The 16,489-nt window shown below is 41.7% G+C and overlaps 1 protein-coding gene and 1 non-coding gene across 3 annotated transcripts; both read left to right on the top strand.

Annotated features, from left to right (window-relative positions):
• The first annotated feature begins 9,136 nt into the window (after positions 1 to 9,136).
• Positions 9,137 to 15,056, top strand: TMEM167B (transmembrane protein 167B). Of its 2 annotated transcripts, none has more exons than XM_069479053.1 (3): positions 9,137 to 9,254; positions 11,513 to 11,644; positions 12,526 to 15,056. In XM_069479053.1, the coding sequence occupies exons 1-3, from the start codon at positions 9,245 to 9,247 to the stop codon at positions 12,606 to 12,608; spliced, it is 225 nt and encodes a 74-aa protein (XP_069335154.1). In that variant the 5' UTR covers positions 9,137 to 9,244; the 3' UTR covers positions 12,609 to 15,056. The 2 variants fall into 2 exon arrangements, with proteins under 2 accessions (XP_069335154.1, XP_069335153.1); XM_069479052.1 differs by having other exon boundaries at positions 11,513 to 11,705.
• Positions 15,057 to 16,067: 1,011 nt separating this feature from the next.
• LOC138391234 (small Cajal body-specific RNA 2) lies at positions 16,068 to 16,489 on the top strand. Its single transcript, XR_011234839.1, has one exon. It is a non-coding gene; the product is annotated as a small Cajal body-specific RNA 2 (non-coding RNA).

Raw genomic sequence — 16,489 nt, 5'->3', positions numbered from 1 at the left:
CATCAACTCACCCCAGTCAGTCTACATCCCTAGCTCCTGCATTCAAGGTGCGTCTACACATACAGGTACAAGCATCAGGAATCTTCATTATAGCCCCTAGTGTAATCATGCTTAAGCATGTACATATTACATCATGGGTTATTGTCTTTATTTTACCTTTATATTACAGTTAGGGCATTATATATTATTTTAAAATTATGTGAGTAGGTAAGTATATTATTTATTGCTATATAACAAAGTACCCCAAAACTTAATGGCTTCAAACAAACATTTATCACACAGTTTCTGTTTGTGTGTCAGCAATCTGGGTGCAGTTTAGCTGGGTGCCTCTGGCTCAAGGTCCCTCATGTTGCAGTCAGGATGTTGGCTGGAGCTGCAGTCATATCTGAAGTGTTGATGGTGGAGGATCCATTTCCAGAATCACTCACTCGGTGTTAGCAGGGTATTGGACTAAGGGCCTCAGTTCTTTACTAATTGTGTCCCAGAAGCCTCCCTCAGTTCCTTGCCACATAGTCCTTTTCTTCTCCACAGGACATCCCACAACATGGCAGTTGCCTTCCTCCAGAGCAGACAAATGAGAGAACCCAAAAGACAGAAGTCACAGTTTTTTGTAACCTAATTTTGGAAATGACATCCTATCATTTCTGCCCTGTTCTTTTCAGTAAGTGCAGCCCACACTCAAGGGGGGATTACATAAGGATGAGAATATTAGGATGGGGAGATCATCAGGGGCTGTCTGAAAGGCCACCTACCACAGTAAATTATATTATCTGTGAATTTCACTTCAGAACAATGAAGAAGACATTATATTTGTTATTTAAGAGGGGGTTGTTGGGTCTCATAGGGTTGAGAACTGCTGTTAGGAAATGATCAAACGCTGGCCTTGTCCAGGGGCTTGGGTATAAAACATTCAGAGTGTCCATTATCAGAGAAGTAGACAGGTAAAAGGTGCTGGACGCACACCAAGGAGTACTATGCAGCAATCAGAAGTGATGGACTGGCAACATGGACAGAACTTAAAAAGTTTTAAGTAAAAAAAGTAAGAAATACAATGAGATCTATAACACAATACCATTTATGTAAATTAAAAACACAAAATAATATATTTTATAGGAACATATTTTAATAGACATTAAACATATTGGGAAGGTTGCAGTGTAGGAGAAATGGGAATAGGGATAAAGGGAATAAATAAATAAAAGTGAGGATCCTTGGAAGGGTCAGTTGCAATAGTATGCCATGAATTGTGGAGTAGAAATAATTCAATCCTCTGAACCTGAGATCCAAAATATGAAGTGGAAAAAAATTGTGATGAGCAGAGCAGAAACAAAGCACAGAGAGTGAAAGGCATGGTGTGCTTCTACAAGATGTTCCAGGTGGGTTGCCAGAACCAAGTTTGTTGGGTGGGGATGCAGGAAATGAGGCTGGAATTGGAGTGTGAAAGGCCTTAAATGTTCTCTTCAGAGCCTGAACGTCAAACTGCAAAGTTCTTCGCAGGTCTTTAAGCAAAGGAGTCACATGACAATCTTTTTTAAAAAGATCACTTTAGCAGGGAAACTACCTAGGATGAGAGATGATTATAATCTGAATTAAGGCAAAGGGGAAGAAGAAGAAAAAGGAAATGATTTAAGAGAAACTTTAGGAGATCCAGTTTACAGGACTTTGTGACAATGAATCTGAGAGCTATGGACAGAGAGGTTTATATCCAGATGCGTTGAATGCTATTAATGTAAATAAGAAAGAAAAAAAGGGAAAGCTATTGGGGGTGGAAAGAAATGAGTTTAGTCTGAGTTTGAGACTCTAGATATGTCCTACAGACTGATGGAAAAACAGGCCTGGAAATCCACAAGAAATTAGGATGAGAGAAAATGATACAGGAGATATCAACACAAAGGTGGTATTTTAAAGACTACATGGGAACAAAAGCAAGAGAGAAGGGAGGCAAAGGGCAGATCCTTAGAAACGGTACATCAAGGAGACAGAAAAGAAAGAAGGAATGGCATAAGAAGTAAGAAAAGATAAAAGATGGATGAAGTGGAGGAGGAAAGGGAGGAGGAAGAGAATAATAATATACTTTGGGGCTGGGCACAGTGGCTCACGCCCATAATCCTAACACTCTGGGAGGCTGAGGCAGGAGGATTGCTTGAGATCAGGAGTTTGAGGTTGCAGAGCTATGGTGACGTCACTGCATTCGAGCTGAGGTGACAGAGGTAGACTATGTCTCAAAAAATACACACACACACACACACTTTGGAAAAGAAAAATTTCAAAAAGAAACAGATAATCTGGAATTCTCAGTGCTAAAGAGATTTTTTTTTTTTTTTTGGAGGGTCTCATTCTGTTACCCAGGCTGGGGTGAAATGTTGTGATCATAGCTCACTATGGCCTCTAACTCCGGGCCTCAAGTGATCCTTCCACCTCAACCTCAAGTAGCTAGGATTACAAGTATGAGCCACCGCCCCTGGCTCTGCCACAGAGATGAAGAGATAGAATACTTTAAGAAAAGGCCTTAGATTTGACAATTAAGAGGTAAGAGAATAATCTGCCGAAAATAGTTTGAGGGCAGTGGTGAAGATGGAAGCCAGATTAAAAAAAACAATTAGTTAAATAATAAGTGTTAAGAAAAGAAAAGAACTTTTATATGAGGAATGTGAGTCCTTTTAAATTATTGGTCCCACAAGTGTGGTGGCTCACACTTATAATCCCAGAGCTTTGGGAGCCTGAGACAGGAAGATTGCATGAGCCCAGGAGATTACCATGAGCTATGATCTCACTGCCACACTCCAGCCTGGGCAACAGAGTGAGACCCTGCCTCTGAAAAAAAAAATTATTGGGCCTAGAGAGAAATTAAGATAAGACAGCAATCACATCCTAACGTCCTTCTTCCCCTTTTGAGCTATGTATTCATCTCTTGAAACTGCTTGCTACTGCCACAAGTAGCTATAAATTAACCTAATAATGTCACACTGGACCTATAACTCACATCCTACAGCTTAATGATGCATAGCCAATCACTAATCAATGTTACTTCTGTAAATAAACCAGTGAGAATTCCTGACAAACAACTGTGTATGAGCCCACCCCCTGTTCTCCTTTTTTACCTTTAAAAACCTGCTTGTATCATTCTACCTGGCAGCCATGAAGAAAAAAAAAACTGCTTGCAACAAAGGAAGAATGGAGCTCATATCTAAGGTTACTTAGGGCTCAGTATTCTGCACAGCTGTCCTCACTTTGGTTCAAGTAACTCTTTACGTTTAGTGCTTCAGCCTCTTCCTTTTACATTGACAGTGCATAGTTGGATACTGAAGGGTAGAAAAGCAAAGAGAGGAAAGTAGCCTTAGGAGGGCAGTAGGATCAAGGAAAGTAGACTTTGAATAAATGATTACTGAAGGAATGAGGCTGTGAACTTGTCCCCGACCCTTAGCTAACTGGTCAGAAAAGCCAGATTTTAATTATAGCAAAAAAGTGGAATGAGCTTTTAAAGAAAAGGTTAATGACAAAAGAGATTTGTTCACAAAAAAATGGAGTTAGCAGAGAAGCACACAGGTGTAATTGATAGAAGGGAGAAGTAGATCTCAGTTGTGTGAGAATAATTTGGAAGGAATGGCAGGGGTGGGATTATCAGAAATGAGGAAGGCAGGGGGTTAGGAGGTGGGCTGGAGACAGGTGTTAGTGATGGCTGGGAGAAGACAGGCAGGTGGCACCAATCAGACACTAAATCCAGAAGGAGGCTTTGCAGTCCCACCTTCTACCTCCACTGCCACTCCTCCATCCCAGGGTGTAGACTCCCTATTAGTGAAGTAACGTCACTTTTAAAATGGCTTTCAGGATTTCCACAATAATCTTATGCAGTCTTAAAAAAAATTTTTTTTTAATTTGTCTGGGTGCGGTGGCTCACACCTGTAATCCTAGCACTCTGAGAGGCCAAGGTGGAGGACTGCTTGAGCTCATGAGTTCGAGACCAGTCTGAGCAAGAGCGAGACCCCATCTCTACTAAAAATAGAAAATTAGTTGGGTGTGGTGGCATGTGCCTGTAGTCCCAGCTACTCAGGAGGCTGAGGCAAGAAGCTTGCTTGAGCCCATGAGTTTGAGGCTGCAGTGAGCTATGATGATGCCACTGCACTCTAGCACTCTACCCAGGGCAACAGAGTGAGATTCTGTCTCAAGAAAAAAAAAAAAATTAATTAGTAACTACTAGTTACCAATTATTTTTTTTTTCTGAGACACCTTTTCCTTCTTGAAATATTATGTAGTCTAACCATCTGCTTATTTCCCAAATAATGCTCACATTCCTTGGTTAAATATGCAGGTTCTGAGGGCAGATGGATTGAGTTTGAAATCCTAGCTATACCCTTTATCAGCTGTGTTACCTTGAGATAACTTACTTGACTTCTTCATACATTTCCATTTCCTCATCTGTGGGATGGGGATAATCATAGGTTATTATGAGGCTTAAATGTATTAATACCGATAAGGTGATTTGGGTAGCACCTGGCATGTACTAAATATAAGTGTCAGCTTTTTTTATTCAAGAACCTACCTTTCACCATTGTCTTCTGCTGTTCTCCTTGAACTCTACATTCCAGTTCCACAGGGTCATATTCAATTATTTATGCAATAGATATTTATCAAGCACCTGCAAAACGTTCAGCGCTTGCTAGAGGACTGTGGATAAAACGAAAAACAATGCAAACGAACTTTACAGTGTAGCAGGGGAACATGAATTCAGTACATATTGTATGCTTTGGAAGCTTATGATGGGAGAAAGAGACCCAGGAAGGTCAGAGAAGCCTCCCTTGAGTAAATGAGGTTTGAGTTGAGACCTGAAAGATGAATGGGAATTAGCCAGTGAAGCAGAGAAAGGGTGAACTATGCCCTAAACTTATCTTGTACTTTCCCTTTCTAGACCTTTGATCACCGTATTCCTTTCCCACTAGAATACTTTTCCTTTCTGCCTATTAAAATTCTTCATGCCTTTCAGGCCCTGCTAAAATGTCTGCTCCTCAATAAAGGCTTCCCTGAGCTCTCCAGCTGAAAGCACTTTCTCCTTTATATTCCCACAGCAGTTAGTTTTCATTTTCCTTTGACACTTCTCACTTTCTACTGTATTTTCTGGTTATTTATACACACAGCTTATCTTTTTCTACAAAATCTTAAACTTATTAAGAACAGAGTCTGTTTCTCATTCATCTTTGCGCTCCCAAAGGCTAGCACATTCCTTAGATTTAGAAGTTCTGGAACAAATATTTGTAGCATAAATTAATGCCTGCTTGACATCCCTTTTCAAATATGTTGTAATTCAAATGAAGCTATTGTTGCAAGTTGTGCCTTTGAGACTAAATTTACTCTTTGGTTAAACCAGAATGCCATAGTCATGGTCCCCATGACTGATTAGTGTTCACCACAATGACTAAAACAACCCTAACAAATAGGCCACTGTTCTTGACTGACAGGCATTTGGCAACAACTGCCAGTTCTCCAGGGTAGGCTGCAATGACCTGAGGAAGCATTGTATGAATTGAGAGTACAGTGGGGCTCTATTTATTTCTGGCAATTGGGCTACAACAGCCAGTGACCCATGCTTTGGCCTGGTGTGAGACAAGACTGCAGGGGATGGGTGGCAGTGAGGCTTTTTAGGTTAACAGAAATATTAATGCTTGTAACAAAATCATCAAAGATCAATATCAGTGGAAAGCACTGCAATTTGAGGCACTGTGATAACAAGAGTAAGGGAGCTTTGAAGTTAGACCTGGGTTTGGATTCTAACTAGTTATGTGACCTCACCCATGTGCCTTCCTTGAGCACCAGGATTTCTCATTTCATTTTATTTATTTATTTATTTATTAATTATCAGTACCCAGGAGAGCCAAACATCTTTATTTTAAAGACAGGGTCTGGCTCTGTTGCCCAGGCTGGAGTGCAGTGACCCAATCATAGCTCACTGTAACCTCAAACACCTGGGGCTCAAGCAATACTCCCACCTCAGGTTCCCAAATAGGTACAAGGACTACAGATGTGCACCACCACATTGGGCTAATTAAAAAAAATTTTTTTTTTTTTTTGTAGAGGCTGGGTCTTGCTACGTTGCCCATGCTAGTCTCCAACTCCTGGCCTGAAGCAATCCTCCTGCATTGGGATTACAGGCATGAGCTACCTCGACCAGCCCAAGATTTCTCATTTAAAAAATATTCTTCAAAACAGTTGTGAAAATAAAAGATAACGTTTTTACAAAGCACAATGCCTGTACTCTATTTAAATGTGTTTATTCATCTATCTTACCCAACATATTTTGTTCCCTGAGGGCAGGGACTTATTTTTGCCTCTATTCCTGCAAAATCTAGAAAAGTACCCAGCACATAGGAGACACTGGTAAATACTTTCTTTTAACAAATAAGCAACAAAAACAATAGCTAATATTTATAGAGCGCTTACTTCATGCCAGATATTGTAAATAGTAATTCTCTTAATCCTCCAACAACCTAGAAAGAAGCTACCATTAAAAACCCAGTTTTACCTAGGAGAAAACTGAATGTATTTTTTTTTTTAGACTATACATTCTTGGCCAGGTGCAGTGGTTCTCACCTGTAATCCCAGTACTTTGGGAGGCTGAGGCAGGAGGACCGCATGAGCTTAGGAGTTCGAGGTTACAGTGAGCTGTGATCTGGTCACTGTACTCCAGCCTGGGCAACAGAGTGAGACCCTGACTCTAAAAATAAAATAAAATAAAATTCTTGATACAATGAATTTTGAAATAAAAACATGGTGAGATTCACTCTACTCAATAAAAAGGTAAAATATAAAACGTGAAAAAGAAAAAATATGGTGGAGAAAGAAGAAATAAAATAAATGTAAAAGTGGGAGAAAGAGTAAGAAGAAGAGAGACAGATCCACGGAAAAAGAAGACACAGAAAAGAATAAATGTTGAGCAGAACAAAAAAATATTCAATCAGAATAAGATACTGGGCATTATCACTGTCCTTTAAAAATAGTAATTGGCCCATTAATCATTCTTCCTACTTCTTAAACTTTGATTTCTTTATCCTTAAACTTTATTCTTAATCTCTGAGAGTGATAGAAGAGGAAAGAATTACCTTTCAGAGCATGACAAAAATTGGAAAGGTTTTCATCTTAGTAAAAAAATGGGGAGATAAAGTTATCTCCAAAAAAGTGAATGGCATGAGCAAAAATAAGAAAGAAAAGACTGTATTTTCTTTTCACAGCCAAAGCTTAATGTCCACCTAGGGGACAGTGGAAAATGCTGCCAGAAGGCCTTGACTAGCAGGCTAAGGATTCAGACATCATTCAGCAGGCACGGTTGCTGTTAAAGGAAACCGCAGATGTTGCATGAAGAAAAATTTTCTAGTCCAGAATTATTGTGTATTATACTGGGCAGTCCTTACCCTAAACCTCATTTGCTTTATTTTATTTTATTTTTTTTGAGACAGAGTCTTGCTCTGTGCCCAGGCTAGAGTGCCATGGCGTCCGCCTAGCTCATAGCAACTTCAAACTCCTGGGCTCAAGGGATCCCCCTGCTTCATCCTCCTGAGTACCTGGGACTACAGGCATGTGCCACCATGCCCAGCTAATTTTTTCTATATATATTTTTAGTTGTCCAGATAATGTCTTTCTATTTTTAGTAGAGACGGGGTGAGGGGGGTCTCACTCTTGCTCAGACTGGTCTTGAACTCCTGACCTCGAGCAATCCTCCAGCCTCGGCCTCCCAGAATGCTAGCATTACAGGCATGAGCCACGCACCGGCCCATTTGCTTTATTTCTAAAATAGGAATAATAAGGTAGTTGTGAGGATTAAATAATATATGACAAAGTTTGTTTGCTTTGAAAATGTTATAAAAATGTAGGTCTTCATTGTTGTGAAGATTTAATTGATGCTTAAAGAAGACTGAAATTGTAACCTCACTAAGGTGATGGATGTAGGATTAAAAAGGGGGCAATTTGAATGACATTTTGAGAAAAGAATTTGATTTTTAAAATTTTACACATTTTTAACTTGGTTATTAGGGAAAAGATATATTAAAAATAGAAATGGGAAAACAAAGGGAAATGAGTTTGGCTTTAAACAAACATTTCAGATGTCAGAAGAACATCTGTTAGAAATGTAGAACTGTTGGTGACACCACTGGGCAGCAGAAGTAAAAACAAAAGAAATGTAGGACAGCCAGCAGATGGCACTGCAACAGAGAGGAGTAGAATCCCTTTAGGTCCTTGACAACCGCCGCAGGCTGGTAACCTTACAACTTCAGCCTCGGAAGACTCTGTTGCACTTTCGCGGGACTCTAACAAAGCAGGCTGAATTGTGTGAAATTAAGGATTTCAGTTTAAAAAATGAAACCTGTAGTTTTGTCTCCTTCACCCTAACCCCATCTGACTATGTCTATTGTCGCGTTGTCCAAGTGTCAACGTGTCCTCAGAGAAGCGCTGACCAGATACCGCTGATGTCTGGCTAACGTGGCCGAGGTGACCCCAGCATGAATTAAATACAGGAGATAATCGATACTCTTCTGATATTTTAAGGAAAAGTCTGTACAAACAAGGCAATTATCTAAATGTTTCCCAACAACGTGGTCCTTTAGGATATGAAATATGCGACTTGTTTTTGTTATAAAGTTCCTTATTTCATTTGGAAACTTTAGGAGTAGGATGACTATCTAGATTTCCACCAGGAAAAGCCGCGCAGCAAGGGCAGTCCGGAGCCCGCAGGGGTCGCTTCTTGACCCCTGGTGTTGGGGTTCGCTTAAGTGGAGGCCTGGAATGAGTACCTCTCGGTTGCAGGGGGGCTGCTGCTTTTACACACACACACACACACATACACACACACAGCAGCAGCAGCCGCAGCAGCAGCAGCAGCAGCCACAGCGCAAAATAAAGTACAAAACTCCAAGCCTTTACCTTTCCAAACACATCGACTCAAACCTGTCAGGTTGCGCCCCAGCTCTAACTCCGCAGGAGCACGCCGAGGAGACTTGGTTACCATGGCCACGTAGGAAGCCTCCAGGATAGCGCTCTTCTTACCCTACGTAAGCGCGCAGGTTCCCTAGCTCGGCAATCGGCTAGCCACTCCTGATAGCGTTCGGCGCTCGCCTCTCGGCCCCTGCGCCTGCGTACTACGGCTCCTGCCGTCGTCGCGGCCCGGATCGGGAAGTGTCAAGCGAGAGTGGGGTTTCCCCGCCTTCGCCGCTACCACCGCTGAACCCAGACCCTCTACCTAGTTCCAGGCCCATCCGTCATGACGAACGGTGAGAGCTGGTGCCCTGAGCGGAGGGTTGGAGTGAAGGAAGAGGGGGAAACGTGGCGGGCGGGGCCAGGACTGACGTGGTCGTTCTCCCCGCCCCCTCCCAGCCCGGCCCCCCTTGGCCTCTCGGCGCCCCTAACTTATGTTCCCTGTACCCCTCCACGGATTCCCCCTTCCTGTATCCATCTAGGACTCCCACACCATCCCCCAGTGCTTTTCGTGCCCACACCTCGAGTCCTCGGTTCCTATCCTTTGCGTTCCCTTTTCTCTTTCCTAGAAGTTCTTTCTGGCCCTTAGGGAGGCCAGCCCCGGTAGAACTACTGCTGTTGGGACCCAGGGAAGAGAGAGGATCCTCCTCCCAGACTCCTGCGTTCTCATACTTTCGGACAGTAGGCTTGTTGAGAGAACCAAGAAATCACAGAGAGTATCAAATCCCACACTTTTGGGGGTAGGTGAATGTAGACCTCCCAAAAAGTTTTGTTTTGAAAAAATGCCGGGAAGCCTTCTCTTGTTTGATTCTTAAGTCCTGGCTGGGTGATCCCATCTGGAGACCCTGGCTAGTGTTACAAAGGATGGATTTAGACACCGCCTCTTCCAAAGGATGTGGCAGTTGCCACCCTGTTTATCGGACCCAGTTTTCCAGGTCTCTTCAAACCCTTTATAGACATGATTTCCAAACGGAGCCTTTAGAATCAGCCCACAGGAAAGAAGAGAAGGCCTTTTAGGCAGTATGATTTGAGGGGCTCAGGAAAGCATTTCTCAAAGGTACATTGTCCATTGGCCTACCACTGAAGACTTAAATTTCACCTCCTTGTGAATTTAGGCATTGTCTGCAAAAGCTTATGGGAGAAAAAGAGTAATACGTAAGGGTATAGTTCCTTGAAAGAACTTAGTGTATTAATTTACTGGATCCTTTGTTATGTGACAGTTGTGAGACAGAGAGGTAGAGAGTATAGTCTAGAACTAGGAGACACTAGTTATACATAACATTCACTTGGACCTTCTTGGGAAGTCAGAAGTCTCAGGATACTAAACACAGTAAGAGAAGGGACATCACCTAAAGGAAAATTTAATCTAAACCAGGAAATAAGTGAGCAATCTTTTTGTTTGTTTGTTTGTTTGTTTGAGACAATCTCACTCTGTCCCCCCCTCTAGAGTGTAGAGTGCAGTGGCATAATCATAGATCACTGCAACCTCAAACTCCTGGGCTCAAGCAATCTTTCTGCCTCATCGTCCCGAACAGCCGGGACTACAAACGCGTGCCACGTTGCCCAGCTATTATTTCTATTTTTTGTACAAACGGGGTCTCGCTCTTGCTTAGGCTGGTCTCGAACTCCTGAGCTCAAGTGATCCGCCCGCCTTGGCCTCCCAGAGTGCTAGGATTACAGGTGTGAGCCACCACACCCAACCAAGAGAGCAATATGACACATAGTAATTGCTGAATAAATTTTAGTCATTCTCCCCACTTCCCCTGCTTTTGTGGTCCAATATCTTGTCTTTTTTTGCTGTTAGTGATTCGTTGTGCTTACCTGTACAAGAAATAACTTGGTTTACATATGTAAGAAATGGAACTAAGAGCTTAAAGCTTTCCACTATGTTGAATCCTCAGATTTTTTTTTTTTTTACAAGAATCTGTTGTTATTCTGGCAGAAGTTTGGTTTGTAAGTAGAATATCATGCATAAAGTGTAAGATAAGTACAGGAAAATTGTAGTCATGTGGATTTTAACTCTTGTAGTTTCCATTAAGCTTTATTTATTTATTTTTTTTTTTTGACTTAACATATTCTTTACCAACAGCTGCAGATTTGACAGACTTGGCTAAATATCTAGTTCTCCTTTATCATTTATTGTAAATGATTTATAACGAGAACATGTTTAATTCTCTGTGGTCAGTCTTTAAGGATTCTTATGCCTCTTTCAACCTATTGCCAACACTGGTCATTCCTAGGAAGCTAATTCTATCCACATAAACTGATGCGCTCTGCCCAGGATTTCTAGTTTTTTGAAAGGTAAGAGAAGGGAGCAGTGAATTTGTTCATTCCTGTGCTCTTCGGGATGTCTACAAGCAATTTTTGGAGAACAATAAAGTAACCTCTTAATCCTAGGACCTTGGTTCCCTCTTGTCAAGTGTTGGCGTTCCCACGTGAGGTTATCATTTTGTTATCATACCACACTCTGTCCTTCTGAGAATTCACAGGAGAATTCTCACCTGTCACAAGTGAAATTCACACCAAAGGTTTTCTTTTCTTCTCTGTGTAACAGTGTACTCCTTGGATGGGATTCTGGTATTTGGTTTGCTCTTTGTTTGCACCTGTGCCTACTTCAAGAAAGTACCTCGTCTCAAAACCTGGCTGCTATCAGAGAAGAAGGGCGTTTGGGGTGTGTTTTACAAAGGTAAGGCCATGTCTGGACAGGGAGAGGAGATTGCCATCTCCACACAGTGTGGTGCTAGAAAGCGGGGAGCGGAATGGTCTGGGATTGTATTTGGTTTCTCTTTTAGAAAAAATCCTGAGATCAGGTCTGAGAGTCTGCAAAATTAAATAATCATTTTCCAAATTTGAGGGAAGAGGTAAATATTAAAGTTTGCTTTTATTTAAAAACATAATTATTTTAGCATCCAAGTAATTTTAGTATTTTCCATGGGATAAAAGTATCCAAATTAAAAAATTTTAGGCTGGGCTGGAATTCCTCCCTTCAGTGGAAGAAATATTTTCCCACTAAAAATTTTTATGATTGTCTGTGAAGGGTAAGGTTTGATTTAATTGACTCAGATGCTTTTTTACTGTTTATTTTGGGCACATTCATCTGGAATCCTACCCACCTAAATCTTTTTTCAAAAAAGGGCAAAATATGACCAGGCAAAGTGGCTTTATGCCTGTAATTCCAGCACTTTGGGAGGCTGAGGTGGGAGGATTGCTTGAGGCCAGGAATTCGAGACCTCGTCTCTGCAAAAAATTAAAAAACAATAATAATAATTAGCTGGGCATGGTGGCACATGCCCGTAGTCCCAGCTACTCTGAGGAGGGTGAGGAAGGAGGATCACTTGAGCCCAGGAATTCAAGGCTGAAGTGAGCTATGATCATGCTGCTGCATTCCAGCCTTGATGACAGTGTGAGACTGTCAAGAAAACCCCAACAAAAATGTTCCCAGGTCCTTGAGACCCTCAGTAAGTCTCTACATCTGTGACTAGAGATTTTAAAATATCACCTTGAAAATGAGGACTTTTGTGAAGAGCAGGATGTGATTTCTTTTCTCTTTTTACTTCTGCCTGCTAGCTGCTGTGATTGGAACCAGGCTGCATGCTGCTGTGGCAATTGCTTGTGTTGTAATGGCCTTTTACGTCCTGTTTATAAAATGAATCCCAAAGTATTCAACTCATCCATTGCCAACCAAGGGGACGGAGATGAAGAACCTGTTGGAGGCCTGGACCCAGTGTAGGAGAGTTCAGCTAAAATCATCAAAGTCCCCAGGATGACACCACAGTATCTGCCCCTGCCACGTGAGGAAAACTCCTCATGGTCATGAACATTATATATGCTTCAGGGGACTCTACAAAGCCAACTTCCTTTGATCTGTGTGTAAATCAGTCCTTGGCAGAGTGCATATAATGTCCAGATAAATTATACCCCTCGGTGATAAGATTACATACCTTCTGCTTAAAAACCTGTCACCTATTTTGTTCTTCACCCCCTCATCAGGATCTTTTCAAACTGAGGCTTGTTAGGGAAGGAAATAGGCTGTGTTTAGACCTCTTGGGAGGAGAGATAATTTTCAAGACAAGACTTTTTTTTACCGTTTGATTTGGATCTGGCAAATTGGGGAGGGAGTGTTGGGTGGGAAACAGGAGTTATGCAATGCCAAGAAATTGTTTGGCTTTGGGAATTTATCTTTCATATACCCATCTGGGAACATAAGCGACAGACATGGCCCTGTTGCAAAAAGAGAACAGATGAAGTAGCTGTGCTATGTGCTGGTTGTTCAAGAGTTTTGCCAAGAGAACCTGGGCCTACATAAAATTTGTGAGTTATCTGTGATGAGACCAGAAAGCAGTGGCTTAGACAAAAAATTTCTGTTTGTCAGTATCCCCAAAAGGAGACATCACTCGATCAAATGGTATATGAAAATTAATCAACTCTTACTGTTTCCTAAAGTCTTTTTATATTTTCTAAATTACTTCGTGCTAAATACTGTTATTCAATTTGTAATGCCACCACTAAGGGAAAAAGAAACTATTGAAGAAATAATTGTTTAATATATTAATATTTACAGTTAGAGTAGAAGAAATAAATCTAGTATATTGATTCATATACTAGTGAATTCATCTAGTATAAGAATTTATTATAATGTTAAATGGAAGTTTGTCCTGTTCTAAAAGATACAAACTTATTTTTTTGTTTAAGTCTGGGTGGTTATGGCAATTTTTAGTTGATTACTTGTTTTTCTTGGCCAACTCTTAATTTTCTTCATATTGCAGTGCTCTTTAGTTGTCTCTGGAAATTCTATTTACTGTAAGAACATGAGAAATTCAAATGAGAGAAGTTGTTGATATTCATTAGCATGTTTGGACAGGACAGAGGATACATGAATAAAATGAGAGTGTTTCCTGAAGTAAAGGAAAACAGAGGTTTGCAATTCAGATTAAAGGGCTTTGCCATGGAGTATAGTTGACCGCTGAGCAAATCATTTTAGATGACTTCACATTTGAAGGGAAGACTTCTCCATTCCATCCTCCTTATACCTGCAAAAGGATCAGCTGTTGGATTCATGAAGTCTAGAACTTCTCTATTTTAAAAAAAAAAGTAGCTCTAAAATTAAATTATTATAAGCAAGCATAGACATAGGTCTTCCAGTTGAATTGTCCATTACAGTAAAAACTTAACTGTGGGCAAGTTAACTGTGGTTGACTCCTGTGTGGCAGTAAATTGTCTGCTTCCTCCGAAAGAATGAAAGCTGCTAGGAAGTTTAGATTCTGAAATATGCAGTCTAGTGCTTTGAGGGTTTCTACAAGTATAGAAAGTCATCAGTGAACACTACATGTCTAATCATCTCAGAGTTGTGGCTGTTATCTCTTCAGGAACTGGTCCACAGGGTAAATTTCAATGATTCATGTATTTTCCATTGTCATTTCTGAGGACCTTTCACATGAGAGAAAGGAAATCTAGTGGAACAAGAAAGAAGAGTTACACCTCGTGGGTGTGAGTGTGGGACCTGTTGGTCAAAGGGAATGTCCCTCCCTGGAAATAGGTTCAGCATGTTTTGCACTTGTTATTTTGTAGCTTTAATGACTTTTGTTTTCTAATAGGGTTAATATCTATAAGGTTGGTGCTTAGAGTTGCTTCATATTTTAAACTAGTTCCATTCCACAATTCTAGTTCAAACCAATTTTTATAGTCTCCTGGGTGGGTCATCTTGACGTAAACTCTTGAGTTGTTATATTTTGAGATGTCTTCCTATCAGAATGTACCAAAAAGTGCACAAGGCAAAGGTAATTTATAGCAGGAAACAAATACACAGCTTATTTCATTTTTTGACTTTATGTAAGCAGATAAACAGAAACTTGTTTAACTCATTACTTTGGTTGATGTGTCATATATTTTCGAGTAAAAATTATAGGAAGTTATTCCGCTGGGGGAATTTTTTAGGGGCGGTGGAATGGGGATAGCAGTATTGCCTCAGATTCAAACTGGCATCACCATAAACACTGTATGCCAGGATGGAATGAAGTCAGCTCCTTTTTGTAGTTGAAATACAATTTTTTATTCACCATTGTATGCACAAATCCTTGAAAATAAACTTTCCTTCCCTAAAATCTTTGTCCGTTTTATTTGTCACATGCTGAATTTATTGAAATTTTTTCAATACTCCCCAGGGATCTGCCCATAGCATACCTTTTTATTAATAGTTCACATCAGTGAATACCATCATTCCTATTTTCATGTATATGAATGAGTAGGTTTCGAGGTGTATTAAATAAGGTAGCACTCCCAATACATTTTACCCATCACTGCTGCTAAAATACAAGTATCATCTGCTATGATCATGCAACTACACTCCAGCCTGGGTGACAGAGCAAGAGTCTGTTTCACAAAAAAAGAAAAAGGAGAAAGAAGGGAACTGAGACATTAAAATGGTGATCTCTAATGTGAGAGGAGCTAATTCTACTTATATAATCCCTGTTATTTTTCACTCATTCTGGAGTTTGAAAATAAGATATTTTAATGGATGTGAACATAAATGAAAGTTTCAGCATTATGACTGCCACAGCATCAAATTCTGGGCAGCCAGAGAGGGCTGGGATACGCCTTTCCTACCTTTACCCATTTCAGAGATACCCTGACTAGTCTTTGGGTTTAAATACTGTTTCTCACCTTACGTTTCGGTAAAATCATGTTTGCCTTCGCCCGTAGGAGGAGCTCCTGGAGGAGCCGATGCTCTGCTTGGTAATGACCAGGGACTGCTGTCTCCATGGGAAACAAGTCATTCACCTATAAATCTCCTGAAGCTGAACCATCTCATATCCAGAAATGGAATATTTAAAAATTTAAGACCAACAAAAATAAAGTCAAGATCAAAGAAAAACTGTCGATATAGATTAAATATGTAGCTTACACAAAGATCAAAAGACAACCACGATTCTGCCTGGTAGAAATCAGTCACGCCTCGCCCTGGGGCCTGGGTTCCCTCCGAGCCACGCGAGGGCAGCAACGCGCGCTCTGACCAAGCGCCCGCCGGTGCGCGGTGGCAACTCCCAGAATCCTCCAAGGCGCAGGGGCGGGGGGGGGGCCGGAGGCTTTAAAAGAGGTTGCGCGCTTCCGCCGCTTACGGGAGGGAGCGCGGCCTGGGGTGAGGTTGTGTGTGCGGTGCTGTGGTGTCGCGTGGACGGCGCGTGTGGGCCGAGTGTGAGTGGATGCGCGAATGTGTGCGTGTGCGCGCGTGGGGCGTGCTAGGTGAGTGTGCGCGCCCGCCCCTGCGCCCCTCCCCCCGCCTACACCTTGATCTTATTTGATCGGGTAGTGGCCCCAGCCGCGCCGGGCAGGCCCGAAATGAAAAGCTCTCCTCCTGCGAAGCCCCTTCTTCGGGGCGCTGTGCAGCGAGGCCCCTTGGGCGGCGGCAACGCCGCGGTCTCCGAGGTCCCGGAGCGGGTCCTGCGGGGCCCGGCGCTCAGAAGTGATGAATTGATCAGATAGACGAGGCCGGGCTTGTCCCGGGCCACTGATTATCGAGGCGATTCTGATCTGA

The sequence above is a fragment of the Eulemur rufifrons genome, chromosome 8 (genome assembly GCF_041146395.1).
Source record: "Eulemur rufifrons isolate Redbay chromosome 8, OSU_ERuf_1, whole genome shotgun sequence".
In the NCBI taxonomy this organism is placed as follows: domain Eukaryota; kingdom Metazoa; phylum Chordata; class Mammalia; order Primates; family Lemuridae; genus Eulemur; species Eulemur rufifrons.
Note: the sequence above shows the minus strand (reverse complement) of the source record. Positions and strands in the feature narration are given on the sequence as shown.